This window comes from Neopsephotus bourkii, unplaced genomic scaffold (assembly GCF_033783945.1).
Source record: "Neopsephotus bourkii isolate Nb327-2 ecotype Australia unplaced genomic scaffold, CSIRO-AGI_Nbou_v1 NB_1773, whole genome shotgun sequence".
Taxonomy (NCBI): domain Eukaryota; kingdom Metazoa; phylum Chordata; class Aves; order Psittaciformes; family Psittacidae; genus Neopsephotus; species Neopsephotus bourkii.
Window position 1 is genome coordinate 12881 of NW_026902247.1, and position 21894 is coordinate 34774.

The following is a 21894-nucleotide window of genomic DNA, read 5'->3' on the forward strand; positions in this document are numbered from 1 at the left end:
AGAGGCTGATGTTCAGCAAATTAGTTCACAGAGCTGGGCTCAGATATGGCATGAACAGGCAGCATATGCTTTATGCATAGATTGTGGAACAAAATGGGGAAAACGCCAGCAAATAATGTCCATATCCAAACACTTTCTAGCTGTTTGCTCTGACATTTGGTCAGGAGTATTTTGCTTGTGTGGCACTAAGTTATCTGGCATTTTTCACTTCCTTTTCTTTGTGCTTGGGTTATTCTTTCCACTAAAACATACAGCACCTTGTGCCTACAGTGCATTGAACTGGTCCTGTGTGTGTGTTTATGTGTAATAATGGGAACAACAGAGCCATAACACCCACTGAGGCCCCTGGGAATTGCTGTAACACAAATACCTCTGCTGCTAAATGGTTACTTATACACAACGATAGCTGGTGATTTAGGGTTGCATGCTAATGCTCAATAAAATGCCAATTGGCTTTGCATTTCTCCAGTTGGTATTTGCCTCTGCCTGCATTTCTTTCAGTTTAATGGCCATAGAGAGTATGCTCTGCTCAGTTAATTCATTTATTGCACTGTATTTCAGGGACTTCAACATGCTTTTACCAAATTTGTCTCAAAAAGATATGTCACATGATACAAATGCTTTACAGACCTACAGATACATTAGTAAATCTAAGACTAGCTTGTCTTAGCTGTTAGTGGAAGCCACTGATTTCTTGGGATTAGGAGCAATGGTAACTTTCCTAGTTTTAATGCTTAGGAAAGGAGAGGGGAGGATGAAGCCTAAATATGTGGAAAAGCATATTGAAATAGTTCTCCCATAAACAAAGAAGTACTACAGGTTTATGAGGAATTGATTATTTCAGGAAAATATTGCTACCTATAATGGTAAAACATTTACAACCTGATTCTTACGTGTTCATCTCTGTAGTTTGGGATGTCTTATCTAGTATGGATGATATGCTGTTGCAATTAGTCCTTGAAGATAAATCAAAAATAATTCTGGCCAATACCTGTATTTTGTGCACAAATCTAAAAACTTTGGGCAGGGTGTATTTTGTTGTTAAACCATAGCTTTGTGATACTTATCATTAGCAGAAAACACAGGGATTATACTATAAAGGAAAGCATATAGCCAAGAATGAAAGATCTTGAAAATATGAAATGAAGTTCAAAAGTGTTAGCCAACTGAGAAAAACCATTTAACATCCCATTTAATGTCTCATTTAGTCTTATATTATTTCTGACATGTGGTTTGCTTCATGACTTTGAGTTTTTGGATGGGCTCTATAGTATCACGTGTAATCTGTCAGTATTGCTTTTACAGTTAATTTGTTCTCTCTATACTTTTTATCTAGCTTTTTTTTCCTGTCGGGTAAATGTCATGTGTCTTATATTCTTATGTGAAGAGAATGTAAGGAGAGAGAGGTTGGCTTTTTCAGGCGAAGAGGTGTATTGCTGAAGTGCATTGTCTACAGATGCAATTCCAATGCCCAAAGGAATGGGAATTCCAACTTCCTAGGAGTGCTGCAGGGATGAATACATAGAATCATAGAATCATAGAATGGTTAGGGTTGAAAAGGACCTTAAGATCATCGAGTTCCAACCCCCCTGCCCAACCTGTAGCTGTGCCTGGGATTGCTCCGACCCAGGTGTAGGACCTTGCACTTGGCATGGTTAAACTTCATGAGGTTGGCATCAGCCCACCTCACAAGTGTGTCAAGGTCCCTCTGGATGGCATTCCTTCCCTCCAGCGTATCAACCGAACCACACAGCTTGGTGTCATTGGCAAACTTGCTGAGGGCGCACTCAATCCCACTGTCTATGTCAGTGACGAAGATGTTAAACAAGACCGGTCCTAACACTGATCCCTGAGGGACACCACTTGTTACTGGTCTCCAGTCCTGTTTGTGATGTTCAGATCCCACTGTGACAAATCCAGTGGGAAGTGAGTACAATAAACAAGTTGGTGGATATGCTTTGAACCTTCTTAGTGTCTGGAATAAGATGAGACAGAGCTAAAGCACGTTTTCATGCAGTGTGTCAGATAACAGACTAGAGAAAAGATAAACTTCCAGTTGTTTTTTTTTCTCCTTGTCTGTTCAACTGTGTTGCAGCACTTGAGAGGATGAATGCCTCCTTTGGCACAGTTAAACTTATCAAGGCTTGAGATGCTTCACATCCTGTGGCTTTGAATATAATGTCTAAACATCCTGTTGGTCTCATCTTTATTAATGATGTAAGGTTTTCCTAGTCCATGCTTGTGGATTAAAAAGCTTGATGTTTATACACTTAGAAGTTTGTCCAAACAAAGTTCCCTGACCTGTAGCATCCCTTTAATCACTAGTGACACGTCCTGCCCCTGAGGAGCTAAAGTTAGCTTTAGCAGAATAAGTGGCTTTCAAAGATTTCCACCAGGTGAGAGCTGTGAAGCGGATGTCCTCTGAAACAAACACTGAAAACATAAAATAGCTGAAAGTAAGTAAAATGGACAGCAGGCAGGACTTCTCAGGTGCTGCACTTGTGTCTTCTACCTCAGTGTTCCCCATCTTCATTTTTTTGCAACCGCCTTGCACAATCTTCTGCATCTTTTCCCAAGCAAGTCCAGTGCTTGGGCTGTATGGCCTCTTTCTCTGCATTCTGACATTTAAGAAAGATCCACATACACTTTGCGCACATATATTGCACCCTGTGTGTGTGAGATGCCCTATGCCAGCACTCAATGAATTAGAATAAATTTGCTCTTGTGCTTGCAACTGAAGTTTCTGAAATCTCTGATCTTTCTTCTTGTGCGAGTTTGCTTCACAGTCTGTCCCAGTCCTTGAGAAAGTCTGATCTTCAGCACAAGTGAGACGGATGCTTGCTGAAGATGAGTGGTTGAATGAAGTTGAAGATGAAGGTTTCAATTGATCTTCCCTTTAAATAGATATCATGACCCTGTACCGTTAAGTGTCTTAAGCTAGAAGACTGAAGACTAGAACTTTATTTGATATGTGGATAGTCAGTGGAGGAGGGAGCAAAGAAGAAGGCTTTTGCTCTGAGTTGCATTAGTAGTAATTTATATACATACTGGCTCTTCAGAGCACTGTGGAAGTGCTGGATTAGGGAAGGAGAAGAGAATATAAATAAACATTTTCTCTGGTATCTAAGTAGAATCTGTTATTCACGGTAGCAGAGTCCTAGCTCTCTTTTCTGTGAGCAGTTTGACCTTTGATACGTCAAAACTGGTCTGCTACATCAGAAACGTGCACTGGTATCATTGGAGAATAAACCACAGTTCACGCCACATGAGGCATTTCAGATTTTTAAAAGATGAGTCTCAAAGCAGGTATCTGGATTCAGAAGATGCAGTGGATGGGGTTTGCAGGACAGAGAGGTTTGTGGTAGTCTTACAGTCCACACTAACCCTTACTGTATCTGCTGGAGTGATGGGGACTGTTGTGCCATGCATCTTCACTTGGCTTGTGGCTTGTCTGTATAGTCAGGGTTTCACCTCTGGCTGCTATTGTCTCCAGATACGGCTCATCTCAGTGCTGTTGGTGGTACCCAGGAGCAATCCCTGCTTGTCAGAAGCTACATGACCTGTTCTTTCTTTCTCTGGAGCCAGGGATGCCTCTGGCTTGCTTGAAGACTCTGTTAGTGTACTGGAAGGTGTGGCTTGAGTTAAACCTAATTACTCTGAAGGTTTTTTTCAAGGTTGTCCTGAAGTACTTTAAATGAGGCAAGTCACAAAAATATCATGTTGCGTTTGTAGACCACTGCATCAAGAGGTTGCTGGTCCAATCAGGGAATCTTTACACTACATCTACAGTGCTTTATGAGAGCAAAATCACTGCTTTAAATGAGGCTTTAAATATGACTGGCTAAATGATGCTAGCACCAACGAACTCCCAGTGCATGGTGCACAAATGAGAGAGCCCGCGTGTTTTATTGTTTTAATTAGAGATTTTGAAATATGGCCATTTTTAGGTTCTTCAGCAATAGAAGGCCTATTTTCTTCTTTCTTATTTCATGTTTGAGGAGCAGATTTGATGATTTCATTGGTGACTGGCGGGAAGCCTGTTCTGCTTGCTGGCTGTGAGCCATGAGTGATGGCTAGAGCAGCCGTCAGGAAGATGAAGAGATTTACACCCTCTGATTTGTGTATTAACAGGGGCAAAGCAGTAGGTGGGCCTGTCAATGAATGATAAAAATTTAGGGTAGTATTTCTTTTCCCCAAACAGGTGTAGTGTGCTGCTGTGAATGACAGGGAATTAAAAGAGATCGAGTATGTCATGTAGACTTGTTAATAAATATTAGAAGCTTTGTTGCTCTAAATATGTACCATGCTTTCCTCCTTTCTCCTTGAGAAAGAAGCAAAAAGTCGTAAGCTGTGGCAGTATCTTGTGGAAATTGTGAGAGAGGGAAACTAGATACAGCCACTGCCTGAAAAGCCATGGAGAACTACAAGTGCGGATCTATGGAGAGCCATGTTTTGCCTGTGACTATAAGAAAGTCTTATTTCAAACTGATCTTAAAGAGCGACAAGGCAGGAGATAGACCTCCTGGAGGGAGTCCAGAGGAGGCCATGGAGATGCTGCGAGGGCTGGAGCAGCTCTGCTCTGGAGCCAGGCTGAGACAGCTGGGCTGGGGCAGCCTGGAGAAGAGAAGGCTCCTGAAGGGGAGACCTTAGAGCAGCTCCAGTGCCTAAAGGGGCTGCAGGAAAGCTGGAGAGGGGCTTGGGACAAGGGCCTGTAGGGACAGGCCAAGGGGAATGGCTTGAACCTGCCAGAGGGGAGACTGAGATGAGCTCTTAGGCAGAAGCTCTTCCCTGTGAGAGTGCTGAGGTGCTGGCACAGGGTGCCCAGAGAAGCTGTGGTTGCTCCATCCCTGGCAGTGTTCACGGCCAGGTTGGACAGGGCTTGGTCTAATGGTGTGCCAGTGGGATCAGATGAGCTTGAAACTCCCTTCCAACCCAAAGCATTCCATAATTCTATGAAATTGGTTCCCATGAATTCTGAAAAGCTGAAGAATCTGTACTGAAGAGAAAAGCAGTCTTGAGGATTGAACTTGAATGATTCAGTTAAAATTGAAAATTCTGCTCTTCTGAATGTATCCTCTGTATGTGGGATGTTCAGGCACAACAGCTCTATGCTAGTGTTTTGAATCAGAGAGAAAGGTCTGCAAAGACTAAGTAGAACTGACCATGAAGGCTTTTAATCCTTGATGAAAATCCCCCTGCAGCATAAATATGTGGATGGAAAAAATAGATTGTTTCCATGCGTTATGCTGAGCGAAGCCAGCAAGCGAGCTGCATAAAAGGTGACAAGTAAATTAGATTTTTAAAATTCTTGCAGGTTTGATAATCCAAGCTGACATCAGTAGCACAGGTTAGAGAAAAGTCTTTTTCAGAAAAATAGGTTCATTTATTTCCTGTGATAGGTAAGTGGCATCAGAGGGCACATCCTGGCTTCATCTTCCTTCAGCAAGCCTTTCTTGGTGGAATTAGATTGCTGCCAAGAATTGGTGCTATAATATTTGTAATGGACTCAACATGCTGTGAGAGAAAATTGCTGTGCTGGAGGAGAACTAGATGTCACCCTGTGCTAGAAAAGGGGACATTTTCTTCCTATATGAATATTCTGAATCCTGTGTTCATGAGCTGTGGTGTCCATCTCACCTACAATGAGTTCAAAAGCACTTGTGTGAACTTGTCCAGGCAAGGATAGGGCTGATGGAGGAATAGATGGTTTCTGACCTGTCTCTCCATGTGATTTAAGGGGAAACATAGTGGCTTTCCTGGCATTATATGAGGAATCAGACCTGACAGTAAAATATCAGGATTAAAACCTCCTCAAAAGGTGAGGTTGCCTGGAGAACTGGAGCACTTCCAATGCTAAGTAGTATCAGGGTTGCAACACAGCCGAAGTGTTTGAGACTAAACTCTTCCCTAAATCTTCTCACATATCTATTAATATAAACATATACGTATACACACTATTGCTTTTACAGTCAACTATAAAATCTGTCCCTTGTATTTTTGACTTCGTTATCAATACAGAGATTCCCTCCACAGCTGTGCTTCCGTTTGAGGTCAACTAAATTATCTTCCTCCCCAAAGAGCCACAGAGAGTAATGTGCAGGGACTTCACCTTTCGATCTTCACAGTGGAGCTCTGAGGGCTATCTAAAACTAGAAGACTTCACAGCAAGAGTATCAAGATACATTTTCCATTGATGACTGCATGCTAAATGCAATTTGCAGAAATAATTGTCTCGCTCTTAAATATGTAAGCTGAGAAACCTCCCGCAGTTTGGCTCTTCTGAAATGAGGCCAAGTGCTTTGTTTGGCTTGGACTTTGGGATGAATCTGGCTGAAAACATCGCATCTGCTTTCCCTCCCTTGGCACAAAGCAAGATGAGTCACTCCGTAATCCAAAAGCAAGACACATGCTAAGAGACCAGCAGAAAAGCATGTGAAGTAGATTCATTCTTTTGACACTTGTTCAATGAATATTAAACATAGTAGTGCCTGTTTAAACTCTTCCTTTGTTACTTTCTTTTTAAGGTATCTGGTGATGTTGGTCCTTAAGTTTTGAGGAAATTGATTTTCATGCCCTCTTCAATAGAGCCCACAGGCTTGAATTGTACTTTAGGCTCATTTATTTCTCTCCTTTCTTCTGAAAGACTGAGAACTTGGCATGAATCTGACTTGACTTTCCCCCTTCAGCTACTCCCTGAACTGTATTACTTTTTGTTTCAGCTTGTGGGTACCCCGAAGGAAACCCCAACTCATTATTATAGAAAGGAAGGAAACACTGATACATTTATAGAAGAGCTGGGGAAAGCCCGGCTCGCACCCTTCCTTACCTTGCATTTCTCCTTGAGCAAGCAAGTCAGTCACCATAGCATTTCCAGAAGTGCCTATTTTTAGACCTGGGGAACTCAGAAGCTGCCACATTTTATGAGCTGGTGGGACGCCAGTTTCTGTGGCTTTACCGCCTTTAGATATTTGAACCTGTATCTCAGACTCAGTCATTATCTATGAAATTGAAAAGTTATCTCTTGTTTGTTAATACAAATTAAATACTGTGATGCACTCTATTAGGTAATTACTTCAAGTAATTATTATATATATGTATATATATAATATATATGTATATATGTAATATATATGTAACTAGCTGTACTTTGGTTAATTTAGACCTATTTGCCACTGTGCTTCATAAGTAAGTACTTGCATCTCAATACACAGTTTTAACGCCAAGCCCACATCAATCCTGATCTTCTGCAGACAGGGCCATACACCAGAGTCATTCTTGTTGAAGCTTCTTAAATCAAACTTCCAGACCTGAAGCTGTGTCTGTTCTCCCTTTGGTTGCAGCCACTGGATGCTCAATGGTACAGACTGCTGTATTTCAGTATCTCCTCAGGGCTCTGATGATAGGTTGCAACTGGATTGCTGCAGAAATAACACCTGGGACCTGGTGAAAAGAAAGCAAATTAGAGTTATGTACCTTTGTTTCTAAGGTTGCTGTGTTGCTCACTCTCTCTCTGAAATTCTCAGTTAGTTTTCAATATCTTATTTTTTGATGGAACAGTTTAGGATACAGTTGATGCGTTATGTTGATTATATTACCATTACCCGTAATTTATGTTCTTTCAAACAGCCATGTTAATTTCCATCTAAGTTTGCTTATGTGCACCTCCACAGTCAGTAGAAATTAAGGCTATCATACGTTCACATCATAAATCACAATCACCAGAGATACGCGTGTTGCTTGTTTCACAGTGTGTTTGTCTGCGATGTGATCTACCAGTGGGGACCCTGCCTGTGTGTTTCAATCCTAATTGCAGTACTTTGTGTCCAGGGGAGGAGTTTCACAGGATTTAAGTATGCTCTGTGTAGTCAGAATAACCAGCATGGCTTGTATTTAGAACAGGGAAAAGAGACCCTGCCTTATTTGTAGTTCTCATGACCTCCTAACTGATCAATCCCATCTGCGTATTAATACAATTAACAGGCAGTCACCTAATTTAGGTAACCCACATGGATTCACTGGTTCCCCCACCACATGAAGGGAAGAGGGACTGTCTAGAGGAAAGCACGACTCTCTGCACCTGTTACACAGGTGCATTTTAATTTAGGCATAAAGGACAAAACTCACACATTAGCAATGTTTTCATATATCTTATTTTTAGCTTAGGCATTTGCTCAAAATTGAGCACTCATAAGAAGAGGTCATCCATGGTCCCTTGTACCAGTGGCTGAAGTGAAGAGAGCAGCTGGAAATTGGGCCTGTAGAGCAAATAAGCATTTCCTTCCTAAGATTTTGTGTTTCCTCTGGCATATTCTGACTACAGTTCCAGCTGCTGGCTGATAAGTATTACTTGAAATATGCAGCTTCTAACAGGATGAAGTATTTCCAATATCAGATACAAGTTTGAGGAGTCATTGAACTTTTCTCCTGTTGAAAATAGGCAATAGTAAATAAGCCTGTGATTACTTAAAGTGTTGTCTTCTGGCCCCACTTGCTCTTGAGCCTCTGTGCAGGTTTCCGTCAGCTTGACAGGCAATCATAGGAGCACAGACTGCTTTGAGTTGGAAAGGAGCTTCAATCTCATCCAGCTCCAACCCCTGCCACGGGCAGGGACCCCTTCCACTAGAGCAGCTTGCTCCAAGCCCCTGTGTCCAACCTGGCCTTGAGCACTGCCAGGGATGGGGCAGCCACAGCTTCTCTGGGCACCCTGTGCCAGCGCCTCAGCACCCTCACAGGGAAGAGCTTCTGCCTAAGAGCTCATCTCAGTCTCCCCTCGGGCAGGTTCAAGCCATTCCCCTTGGCCTGTCCCTACAGGCCCTTGTCCCAAGCCCCTCTCCAGCTTTCCTGCAGCCACTTTAGGCACTGGAGCTGCTCTAAGGTCTCCCCTTAAGGCACCTTCTCTTCCCCAGGCTGACCCAGCCCAAATATCTCAGCCTGGCACCTTCCTCTCCTTCACTTCACACTGAGGTGCCCTTTGTGGTAAATTGGTTTAAATTCCATCTATATAAAACTTAACTGCCCAATTTTAATATATAAAAAATGCAAAGGCATAAAATATCTTATTAATATTAATTTTATTGCAATATTAAAATACTTCTCTTTGAATCCTTTTCATTAGGCTAGCAGACAGTACTAGGAGTGGCTGCCTGGTGCCGTGCTGCAGGTATTCCCTGGCTGGCCATATTGCTGAATGCATACTGGTAACTTGATTTCCTTCCGTGAATAGTGTCTTTTAAGTCAGAAATCTGGCTGTGCAGCTTTTAACCAGTTTTATCTGCTCCAAAACAAATGGCATCCAGTCCCATAAGGTGAGGTTTGCAACAAGAAGTGGAAGAGTTTATTTAGCTCCTATTTCTATAAAAGAACCTGTACTTAGATTATTGGTTGAAGTCTGTAGCTCTTGTTCTGTCAATTCTGATGTGCGCTACTCAGTGAAAACCTTTTCAGAATTATAAACTGGAGCTAGAAAATGAAAAAAATAGAGTAATTAAAGTATAGCACCTTTTTGGAAAACAGCCTGTAGAAGAGAGAATTAGACAGCAGTTTCTAAAATATTTACATTTCCAGATTCACTCAACCGTGCTCTCTCTTTCCTATTTTTGAAAGCAAGCAGAAGGAAATCACTCTTTTTCATTACCTTGGTTTCTTGCCCTTCAGCTATTACGTGAATTGAAAGTGGAAAAAAAGGTCTTGTCTTGATGTTAAGTAACCTTGCAGACTTTAATTTGAAACAAACAAAGCATTTAAAGCAGTTCTTCTCTGGGGGATTGTACTGAGTGCTACTAAATTGCTGAATATTTAATACCTAAACGTGTTCTAGACCCTGAGGTCTGTCCCCCAAATGATAAGCCTTTTTATTAAGTGAACTTTAATTGCTTAATAATTGGGTCTTCTGTAAGGAGAGATGGGAATGCTGATAGAATCTGCCAACCAGACTGCGTGCTAAGTCTGAGTTGGGTACCGCTTTCAATTAAGTTTTCTGAGTAGGTCTGGGTGTATCACAGGGAGGTGCATCTGCAACCCTTTGGTTACAGAGCGAAGCATCACCAGGGATCTGCAAGCTTAAGCTTGTACTTTCCAAAAAGCAGAGCGAAGCATCAGACTGCAATGTTTAATTCCAGGGTCTGTCATGGAAAGTGACTTTCTCAGAATGTATTTGCTGGTCTGCTCCCTTGAGCCAGCTCCTGACAACCCAAGCATCTGTGTAGCATCAAAAAATGCCTTTAAAATAAATCAGCGTAGGCCAGGAGAGCTTTAAAGATCTAGTGGTAGTTTTAAGATCTCATATTTTATGGTCCTGCAGGGAGATGAATGAGTTTTGAACATAACCAGGGAAAAAAGGAGGTTAGTATATTTTCATTTGGACACTGTAAACAAAAAATGTTGGTTTTCTTTTCAGCATCTTGATCTGTTATGCATAGATTTGATTATGTTTTTTAAACTTAAAAAGAGTTTGAATCTCTACAGAGCTGCCTTTTTTGCAGGTACAGGGCAAAGCATGAGCTGCCTGTGTGCAGGTATGGTGCTGGTGTAGAAAAAGTTGTCCCTCTCTGGCAGTTGTTTTAGTCTAGTGTTTTGCAGTAACTTGTTAGATTTAGCCATCTTTCCTCCTGGAAAAATCTGCGGTTATCAACAGCTTTCCATCCCTGTTCACATCGTGTTTGTCTTCAATTTTTATATATATATTTTTTTAATTATTATTTTTTTTAATTAAGGTGTTGAATGCTTGTTTTTCCATCTTGCATTAGCTTTGCTGGGGGTGAATAGCTGTTAACAGTACATCTGTGACAATGGCTTGGCAGGAAAGTAGCATCCCCACTGTAACGGGGAGGCATACAAGGGTGCAGAGTGTGACAGGGCTTGCATGGATGGGACTGGGGACAACTGTCTATTCTTCTCTCCCTTTTTTCATAGGGACAACTTGTGAGCATGGCAACTGGGAAATATTGCCTGTACAACAGTAGATTGATCTAAGCTCCTCTTCACATGTGGAAATGCCATTAGGAAGCCTTTATTGAGCCAGTTCCAGTTTAGTTAATGAATCTCCCTGCCTCAGTTCATGGCAATCCAGGCTTTGAGACCTCATCCGTGCAGAAGCTCTTTAAGACAGGAGCAAAATATTTGTGAAGAATGGATGTAAGAGAATGGGGCTAAAATCACAACGGAAAAAAGTGTTTGAAGTGAGCAATGAACGGGGGCTCCCACTCTAATGCTTTTTCCAGCGCTTGATCATTCCCCAGGACACTGATTTGCTTCATATTTGTGTGACATTTTAGTGCCTAGAAAGTTGAGGTCATTACTCTCTTCTTCAGCTTCTTAATAGCCTCTAGTGCCAGCTCCTTTTTGAAATGCCTAACCCTGGAAGTGTTCATGGTCAGGTTGGATGTGTCACTGAAAGTAGGCAGAATAAAATTCCTTAATTCCAGTGTAGCATTAAGAAGCAGGTATTATTTATTACAGCAGTGGATATATGGGGGATAGCTCCGTTTAATGTGCATGCCAATTCTTACAAGTTTCTTGCTTATAAGCATTTATCTCATACATGCACATTATAATTCCCAGAAATCTTATGTGTGTTATAAATTCTTCCTAGAACATAGGTTATCACCCACTATGCACAGTTTATTTTGAGTGAGGGTCCCATGGTCCTTTGGACCCCTGGTACTTGTATCTTTGTTGACCTTCAGTTGAACTTCTCTTGATATATTCCTTTTACGGTCTTAGGTTGGCCTCTCCTCTGAGTTTGTGAGGAATGGTTCCCTGTTCACTGAGCTGGAGAGGCACTTTGTGAAGAATGGTTCCTAGTTCAGTGAGCTGCATAGGTAAAGAATGTTCTTTACCTTTTGTCTTGTTCCTTGTTGACATATATATGGTTTTGTTCAGCTAAAATTTAACTTGGTTTGTCTCAGGTAGTAAAATGACCCCTCTTCTGTCAGACGGAGCTTGGAGCAACATGATCTAGGTGGCGGGGGGTTGGAGCTAGATGAGCTCTAAGATCTCTTCCAGCACAAACTATTCTGTAAAAGCCTTCACTGAATGCTGGCTGACATAATCAAAAAGATACTTCTTTCCTATGTACTTTGTGGTGGCTTTTAGTGTCATCTTTCAAGGTATTCACTGTGTTGGACACTTGGTGCTTGTTTGCACATGCTTCTGAGTGACTGTATTTACTGCTGTGCCTTCAGATAGTCCCTGCAGGCAGGTGAGTGTGCCCAGGTGGTCTGGGAGGCTCACTTCTAGAGATTGGCCAGGACAGAGCAGGTCCACAGGATATGTCCACATCATCTGTATCACATTGCTGATCTAGTCATTTCTTGTCCTTCTCGTATTTGGCCGGACAGAGAGCTGGTGGTTTCTTTCCCTTTTCTTCGTCATAGAATCCCAGACTGGTTGTGGTTGGAAGGGACCTTAAAGCTCACCCAGCTCCAAGCCCTGCCACGGGCAGGGACCCCTTCCACTGGAGCAGCTTGCTCCAAGCCCCTGTGTCCAACCTGGCCTTGAGCACTGCCAGGGATGGGGCAGCCACAGCTTCTCTGGGCACCCTGTGCCAGTGCCTCAGCACCCTCACAGGGAAGAGCTTCTGCCTAAGAGCTCAGCTCAGTCTCCCCTCGGGCAGGTTCAAGCCATTCCCCTTGGCCTGTTTACAAGTTTATCTGGTTACTTACAAAGCAGTGATGCTTCCAGATAAAAGTTCATGACCTAGACATCATCTTTCACTTGCATTTTGAATATGGCAGAATTGTCGGGCTTTTCTTCTCTACCACGTGAAGGACATGGTCCTCATGATTTTTGCACTGAGTGAGAAAGGGGCACCTGGCAGTTGTGCAGTTAAAGCCCCAGCTCTCTTCTCCTGCTCTCCTGAGTCAAAAATGCTTCATGGAAAACCAGACACTGGTCATTCCCTGATTAAAGTGTTTTGATTGCGTCACCTGAACAACTTATTTATCAGAGGTTTTTGGAGTATTTTTCTTTTCATTTGAAAGGAAGGAGAAATACAGCAAGATGCAACTAACATTTTCCTTACCTCATGTAGCTTTACTTGTGCTTTCCTTTGAATGCCAGCCTGTTCTGAGCAGTTTGGATTGCATGATAGCGTAACTGTACTCTTAAAGTTGTTCCTAAGTGGGTTCAGGCACAATTTGTTACTCTTTATGTTGCTAACACATCTTTTCTTTGCTATTAATGAGTGTCACTTACAAAGGAAAGTGTTAGTCACCCTGCCATTATAGCAATCTCCAAGTGGTTTTCTGAATGTCATGTAAATTTTTTAGTATTTTTACCCTGGATTGTTAACAAAATCCAAATCAGCATGGAAACAGCAGGTAACTGCAGTTTTCAGCATCTATGTAATTGCTTTTTTTCCACTTTGCCTGTGTTTGCAGGACCGCTGAGGTTTCTTTCCCAGACGGAATCTGTCACGGCATTTGTAGGAGACACGATTCTGCTGAAGTGTGAAGTCATTGGAGAGCCCATGCCCGTTGTGCACTGGCAGCGAAACCAGGAGGACCTGTTCCCGAACTCAGCCGACAGCCGGGTGGCTGTCCTGCCCTCTGGAGCTTTACAGATCAGCAGGGTGCAGCATGGGGACAGTGGGATCTACAGGTGCCTGGCGAAAAACCCAGCCAGCTTGAGAACTGGAAATGATGCAGAAGTCAGGGTTTTGGCAGGTAAGAACTGGACAATTCAACACTGCCTCTTTCTCTTGCCTGATCTGTTGTCCTTTGGTTCCCTGAAAGAGCGGTGACTTCTCCTGGGGAAGCTAGGCTGATGTATCTCACTTTCCCTCCAGCTATTTCTACAAGCTTCCAAATTCTATTGGACCAAGTCCAGAGAAGGCCTATAAGGATAAGGGGACTAGAAAACCTCCTATGCAAAGACAGGCTGAAAACATTGGGGCTGTTCAGCCTGAAGAAGAGAAGCTGTGTGGAGACCTCAGAACAGCATCCACTATCTGAAGTGGGCTACAAAGATGCTGGAGAGGGACTTGGGTGACATGGTCCAGAGGGAGGCATCCCTACCCTTGGCAGGTCATTTTGAACTAGATGATCTTAAGGTCCTTTCAAACCTTAACTGTTCCATGATTCCATGTTTCCTTTTCACATGGAAGAGCTTGGAGAACTTTAGAAACATTTGGGTGCAAGGGTGAGGAGTGGGCTGTAGAAAGTATTTGTGTCGCCTAGCTTCAAGTACTAAATTTAGGTATGTATGAAGCTGGTCTCTATAAATGGTTAATGGAGAGAGAGAAGTACTTCCCATCTCAGAATACAATAATTATTGTCTCAGAGAACTCTCTGGAAGAGTTTCTCTCACTCCATTGATTAGAAGACAATCTGTTGGGACTAGCTGGCTAGCTGCTGAATTTACCTAATCAAAGTTAGGTTGCTTGCACACTCCAGTACCTGCTGTGATCATCTGAGCTACCCAAAGCACAGCTTGAGATCTGACACAGTTTAGTTGTGGCAGATGATGTACCCAAATTCACAGCCAACATGCATCTTGCTCTTCCTCTTGATAAACTCATCAGCTAAATAGATTGTTACTGGCCATCAGAGCATAGGATCAAGAACTGAGCACCAGAATAGTGGTTTGAAGAAGGTGTTGCTGCAAAGCCTCCTTCTCTTCTACATGCTAACTTATAACCACTAATTTAATCAGACAGAGAGGTTGTGTTTTTAGAATTTTTTATAAATGCATTTTCTAGATGAATGTTTTTAGTTTGCCAGACTTCTCACTGAGAGTGAACTAAGCAGGATTCTCAGATTTCTGAGATGGTCTACCAGTGCTGTAGGAATAGGGAAGGCCAGGATCAGCCTTGGGGAAGTATCAATGTACTAACACAAGTGATCCTCATTTGTAGGATTTATAGCTCTGGGATTTATTGCAGTGGAATTTGGTGAAATACATGCTTTTGTCTGGGACTTGATGCCAAAAACAGAACCTACCCCTCAGTCTCTAAACCTACAACCATGTTCTCAGTAGCAAATATTGATCTTCTAGGAGCTGCAAAGCAAAATGCAAGCCAGAATAGCTCACAACAAGGGAAAACCACATCACCTGGAGTTCTCTGTGGGCTTTTCCCAATGTTTTTTTTTGCAACCAGAGCTTACACCTGATCTCTCTAGTGTCGACCTGTTCCCCATCCATTTGCTTGTCTAACAGGCTGCCCCAGGGTGGTTGCTCTTGGGGCTTCCAGGCTTACTAGGAGCCTTAGAGCCTTGTGCCATTTAGTATGCATTGGGCAGCACTGAGACATTCCTGTCTCTGTGGTTATTAATAGCAATGAGTTGTATGAGGGAAAAAAAATGTTCTTTCATTCCTCTTGATTAAAATTAAGAAAAGCACAAAACTTTGTATTTTAGACAGACCTAGGAGCTTTCTTTCAGCCTCCTCAGCTCCTCAGGGTATTGTTAATTTGCCAAGCATATACATTTCTGATCATTTGCGGATGGATTGATGTTTCTTCCTTATCCCAATTTTGGTCATTAACATCCTGGTTAAATGGCCTCTCTCAGGCTGTCTATAGGAGAGAGAGGAATTAATTTATCTCTTCCTGGCATGTTAAAATTTTATACCAGGGAAACACTGAAGCAAATAATGAGGAAAATATAAAACAAGGAACTAGTGGAGTCTGTCAGACTTTGGCTTAGGGCAAGCAGCACAAGGTCTCATTTCAGGATAATGTGAGCAGACAGCAGCTCTTAAAACAAATGAGTGCTGCTCCTGAAACAAAAATTCAGATCTTATTGAGCCTCTTGGGAATCTTGTTCTCATGTGCACGCTTTGATGGTTCAGAACTCTCCGATACTTTGCTGATAATTCTGCCTTTCCTATTTTTGCTTGTTGGTAGAAATGAGTCTTCCGTTGCAGCTCTCCTATACCATAATTAGTGGAGGCAGAATACTCTTGTTGGCCTTTTTCCCCTGGTTAGTAAGGAGAAGAAAAAAAAAAAAAAAAGAAAAAGCCTTAAATCCTATTCAGAGGAATAAGCAACAAAACAAAAAAAAAATAAGTTTAGGTAGTATATCATAATTCTGTATTTTTAAAATGCTGCTTCTTCCACAGACAGTGTTAGTGATTTATTTGAATACAAAGCATATCTGTCAGGATCTATGGTAAAACTGACCACAATCCTGGCAAATAATTTCTGATGTTCTCTATAGCTTCCAAAGGTAATACAAGAAAAAAGAATGGGGGATAAATATCTTTTGTCATTTAGTTTATTTAGTCAAAGAGCCTGTGGCTGAAATATTTGATCTGACATCATGGTGAGTCTGGAGTTTTCTGTATCTCCTCTTGCTAGAAAAATTGATCATCCAACATGAATACAGGTTAGAAAAACAAAGTATTTGGATACAGGTATTACCACTTTACTGGATAAAAAAGTGAAATTCACCCTAACAGACCCAAGTTTGTAGTTTAACCCGACATGTTAACGAAAGAATAGTTGAACCTTCAACCTCTGTACCAAAGAGGAGTTTTTTGTAGGCACTTAATGTGTTGGAAAGGTGGGGCAAGGCACTAGGCATGAAGTTTAATCTTTGATAACTAAAAGAGACTGGAAAAGTGACCATTTGCAAGCGTGTTTCCTTTATGTAGTTTGATTCTGCCTGGGGAGGCTCTGATAGGGCTGATCAATAAACGCATTTTACAAACAGCTCCAGCCTCACTAAATCCTCCATCAGAAACCATATACATGTGGGAGTACATGGGCCGTATGAGAGGAGATTTTGAAGAGTGTTTGTTAAAAAAGCCCCAGTGAACCTGAGCAAAAATTTTGAGGAGTTTTCAACATGTCAGGTTTCATCTATTACTGTTAATTATAAGAGTGGCTATTGCAGCTTTTTGCAGAAAGCTCATTCCAAATGCATATTTTTCAGCTTTCTAATTGAAGTGCTGTTGTTTTCTCTGGGGTCCAGAAACTTAATCCTGGCCAAAAAAGTGTAAAAAAATAAAGCAACAGCAAATACTGAAAATATGAGAAAATAGATATTCAGATAACTACATGTACTCAATTAATTTTGAGGAAATAATGTTACAGTACCAAAAAAAAAAAAAAAAAAAAAAAAAGAGGGGACAAAAGATCTTATACAAACCAGTACTGAGGAATTAATTTATAGAATTTATAATTCTATATATAGATTTCAATGCTTTTGTAAATTAATGAGTAAGTTTCTTTGGGAGTTCTGCACACTTCAGAAATACAGAGGGATTTTAAAAGGAAAAAATGAGTAGTTTGGTGCCTGAAAGCTATAAATTCTCTATAAATAATGATCTTGCATTTATCATTAGCTGTTCAGGTAATCTGCCACTGTACTCTTGTCTATTATGAAGGTTCCTTCTAGTCTCCGAGTTTGTATGCTGAGCTGCAGTGCAAGATAACAGTAACAATATCATGTAATTCCTTCATATTTAAGGCAAGCAGATCTTGGTTGCTGCTGTGTGATTCAGCTCCTTCCTCACTGTTGCACTTCTGAAGAGAGAAGGGTAACAGCAGCAAAAAGGACCAAATTGAAATGGATCTCATGAGAAGAAACTAGGAGTGAGAGGTTGATGGTTGTGTTTAAGGAACTGCATGCAACAGAAGTTGCCCCATGAGCTCAGGTTTGCTTTGATGCTTAAGCAACTCCACTTTTTAAAGTAAAAGCAGTTGTGATGTTGGGTTTATTTAAATATGACATCGTAGTGCTGGCAGAGTTTGGCAGTTATCACTGTCTTAGCCTGATAGAGAAGCTGTGGCTGCCCCATCCCTGACAGTGTTCAAGGCCAGGTTGGACAGAGCTTGGAGCAGCCTGCTCTGGTGGAGGGAGTGGAGATGGGTGAGTTTTAATGTCCCTTCCAACACAAACCAGTCTATGATATATGATTCTCAATAGTCGTGTTAGTACAGGAAGCATCTCATCTGAGGACATCCGATACGTTATATGTCTATGGGAAATGAAACACCTGGAATATACTGAGTGATGCTGTTTGGTCTGAGTCTGTTGTTCAATATGAGTTTTACAGTTAAACTTAGTCCTAAGGAGGGTCCGGCTAAGCGGAAACACAAATCTCTTCAAAGTTCAGCCACCAGGTTTTCACACCACACACTTCTATCAGGTACAGAGATAACTTACAAGAATTGTTCTATCTTTTATACCCTGGGAGGATCCCAGTGTGGGCTTACATTCCATTTTGGCCAATAGTTATCTAAGTTGGATTTTTAACTTATTCTTAACCTCGACAGATAGTGCTTATGAGTGTTTATTCTTTGATGAAAACAGATTTCCAGTAGACGTGGCTAATTTAAAATAAATACTGAACTTGTGATTTTTTTGTTTTTCTTTTTAAATCTAACCAGTTTCACATTTATGTTCTCCAGTGCCTATTTTCTGCAGTGGTGCTTGCCCTAATTCCAATCAGTACATATGGAAACCCAACCAAACAACAAGAACAAAATTACCACAAAAAAACACCATCAGAAACAGTGTTACCTCTAGGTGCACAAGTTGCAGGTGTGATGCACAATGCCAGAAGTGTTTCCCTTCACAGATGGTTCCAGACTGTGACATAAGCTGAACTCATTTTCTACCACATGTATTTTGATGCTCTTTTACCAGCAAGGTGATGCATGCAAGTGTGCAATGCCTCTGTTCAGAGCTGAGGATGCTCTGCAAGGCATTTCTCTTACGTGAATACCAACCCAATATGAACTGAGGGAGTGAATGTTGATAAATTAATGATAGTTCAAAAAAGAATTGCAGTTTTTACTGTACATAGCCTGCCTTTTGGTAAACACTTGGGAAATTTTAAACTTTATCAAGGAGAGCTTTATAGACTTGCTGCTAGTGTGTTCTCTAAGCACTTACTTGGTGGGAGTAAGGCTCTTTAACCTGAAACATTTTTATGAACTACATGAAAAACTAATGACTAGAAACTGGAGCTACATTCTTGCAAACATAAAAAAGAAATAAAACACTTAAACCCAGCAATAGCCATTGGAACTGTTTGTTTTCTGTGCTGGATTTTCCATCCATAGCGTTTAAATCAAGGATGGATTTTTAGTTGCTGCTGCTTCTCCTGCCTCTCAAACCAAGCAACAGATGGATCAATGGCCTTGTCCTGAGCAGTGCACCAAGCACAGGCATCATTTGTGCCTCTGAACTGGTGTAATTCTTATTAAAGGCTTCATTTTTACCTCATTAGAGGAGAACTATTTGGATGGGGCATGTCCTGTCACAGAGCAAGATGTGTTACTTAGCAATAGTGTAATTACTCCGATTTTTCTTCTGGTATTGGTCATATTAGGATCAGCTGGGGGTAAAAATGCTTTCTTATTTAGTAAGTATACCCTCTGATGTCATCAGTTAAAGACAAGTTCAAAAAGGCAGCAGCGTGGGAATATTCACACATTTACACATGCTATTATCTTTCCACGTGTGTTCCTACGAGGTAAAATCCTAGTTACAAAATATCCACATAATAACTTCTAGTATCTGGGTTATCCTCGCTGCCAGCTGTCCAAACGAATAGCGCTGTTGATGTCACTTTATAAGCTAGCTGTATTCTGACCTTTCACTAAAACCCGCTAAAGGTTAAATTTAAAATTCTTATTAATAATCCTGGGGAATGAGCTATTTTGCCTCTCTCCCTTAGATAAATCTGATTAGTGTTTAAGTAATCTCTTACATAATACATGTAAATATCCATTTCCCATGTTACAGTGTCTTTCCTAGTTGGAAATAAAAAAGAGCAGGCTGGCAGAGATGTAGGTACAAGTCAGTGTGTCCTCTTAGCGTGGAGCTGATGTCAGGATCAATGCAACCACAAGGAGAATAACTCATATCCACTGAAGACCCATTTGCTCAGCAAATCTCTGGCTGGTTGCCAGATTAAGTGTTTTTATTTATGAAAATTGCATTTATTTATTTATGCATAAGGGTTTCAGTGGTTGCTTTAAATAGGGATTGGGTTTAGCACTTGTATTTGAAGCACAGATTGAGTTCAGAACAAGGGCATTAAGAATATGATGTCATTTATTTCTGAATGTATTTGAAAGTGTAAGTTGTTTTGGGAGGTTCCTTTTATATGGTGGTCCTTATGGAACTGAGGTTGCTTGAGGAGGCTGGCACTGGCGGATAGCAGAGCGTAGGCTGGATTGCAAATTTCGGTATAGAGGGAGAACAAGAAAGGTCACTTTAAATTTATTACGAGTTCCGCTCTTAAAATGCAGTTCACAAAGAATACAAAACAAAAGGGAATTCTGCAGTGTTGGAACAGCCTTTGCATTCCCACTTTGAGATTTGTTGCATGCTAAGTAGTGTAACTAGAGCTTTAATATGGAATATTATCTCATACTACTAATAATAACATACTAATAAGGTATGAATGTCTACGACTGTTACGTATACTACACACCAGAGGTGATGGATGCAACTAAAAGTTGTAGCTAAGCTTGTTGTTTTACAAACTCTTGATTAATTTTTTTTTTTATTTAATATTTTTAATTGCATGAAACACATTGCTTTCTTCTCTGGCTACCAACTCAATTTGCCGGGAAAACATATGCATCTATCTCATCACTACTGCCTTCCATAAAATTATCTCTTATAATCAGAAGAGAATTACCCTTGCATAAGTCAGATTAACAGCCAGAGGGTATTTAAGTGGAAGGAAGCAAATGGCTGTTGGGGAGTTACAAGTATATTTTGATATACAAAATAGAAAGTTACTGTAACACACTAAAAGGAAAGGCAGACTTAATTGAAACTGCCCAAAATCTAGTTATGAAGAAATAAGAAAAATATAAAAATTGGAACAAGTAATCTGATAATAATAATTACGAATTAAATTCCCCTCCTCCCAGTTTGTCGAGACTCAAAGGAATCAAAGACATGAAAGGTATCAAGAATTACCAAAGTTCAGGGTACAAATGTTTTTCAGATGTAATTGAAACAACAATGCTATGCGTGGCTGAAAATGGCACAACTTGTTTCAGTATTTACAAAATTTCTCAAAAAAGGAAATACTGATTTTTTTTTTTTTAAGGGGCTTGTACATATGGCATTGAGTATTTTTACATTAAGAAAAAATTAGAATCATAGAATCATAGAATAGTTAGGGCTGGAAAGAACCTTAAGATGATCAAGTTCCAAGCCCCCTGCCATGGGCAGGAACACCTCACACTAAACCATGTCACCCAAGACTCTGTCCAACCTGGCCTTGAACACTGCCAGGGATGGAGCATTCACAACCTCCCTGGGAAACCTATTCCAGTGCCTCACCACCCTAACAGGAAAGAATTTCCTCCTTATATCCAATCTAAACGTCCCCTGTTTAAGTTTTAAACCATTACCCCTTGTCCTGTCACTGCAGTCTCTAGTGAAGAGTCCATCCCCAGCATCCTTGTAGGCCCCTTCAGTTACTATAAGGTTGCTATGAGGTCTCCATGCATCCTTCTCTTCTCCAGGCTGAACAGCCCCAACTTTCTCAGGCTGTCTTCATATGGGAGGTGCTCCAGTCCCTGATCATCCTCGTGGCCTCCTCTGGACTTGTTCCTACAGTTCCATGTCCTTTTTATGTTGAGGACACCAGAACTGCACACAATACTCCAAGTGAGGTCTCACGAGAGCAGAGTAGATGGGCAGGATCACCTCCTTCGACCTGCTGGTCACGCTCCTTTTGATGCAGCCCAGGATACGGTTGGCTTTCTGGGCTGCGAGCGCACACTGAAGCCAGCTCATGTTCATTTTCTCATCGACCAGCACCCCAAGTCCTTCTCTTTGGGGTGCCCTGAATCTCTTCTCTGCGCAACCTGTAGCTGTGTCTGGGATTGCTCCCACCCAGGTGTAGGACCTTGCACTCGTCATGGTTAAACTTCATGAGGTTGGCATCAGCCCACCTCACAAGGGTGTCAAGGTC

At 41.3% G+C, this 21894-nt stretch overlaps 1 protein-coding gene across 1 annotated transcript in view; it reads left to right on the top strand.

The window, feature by feature from the left end:
* Nucleotides 1–13376: 13376 nt before the first annotated feature.
* LOC133226223 (netrin receptor DCC-like) overlaps nt 13377–21894 on the top strand; it is a gene marked incomplete at its 3' end in the record, with an annotated part of 93808 nt that continues 85290 nt past the window's right edge. Inside the window, exon 1 of the mRNA XM_061379471.1 lies at nt 13377–13664. Coding sequence (XP_061235455.1) covers nt 13469–13664 — 196 coding nt within the window. The remainder of the gene's footprint in view (nt 13665–21894) is intronic.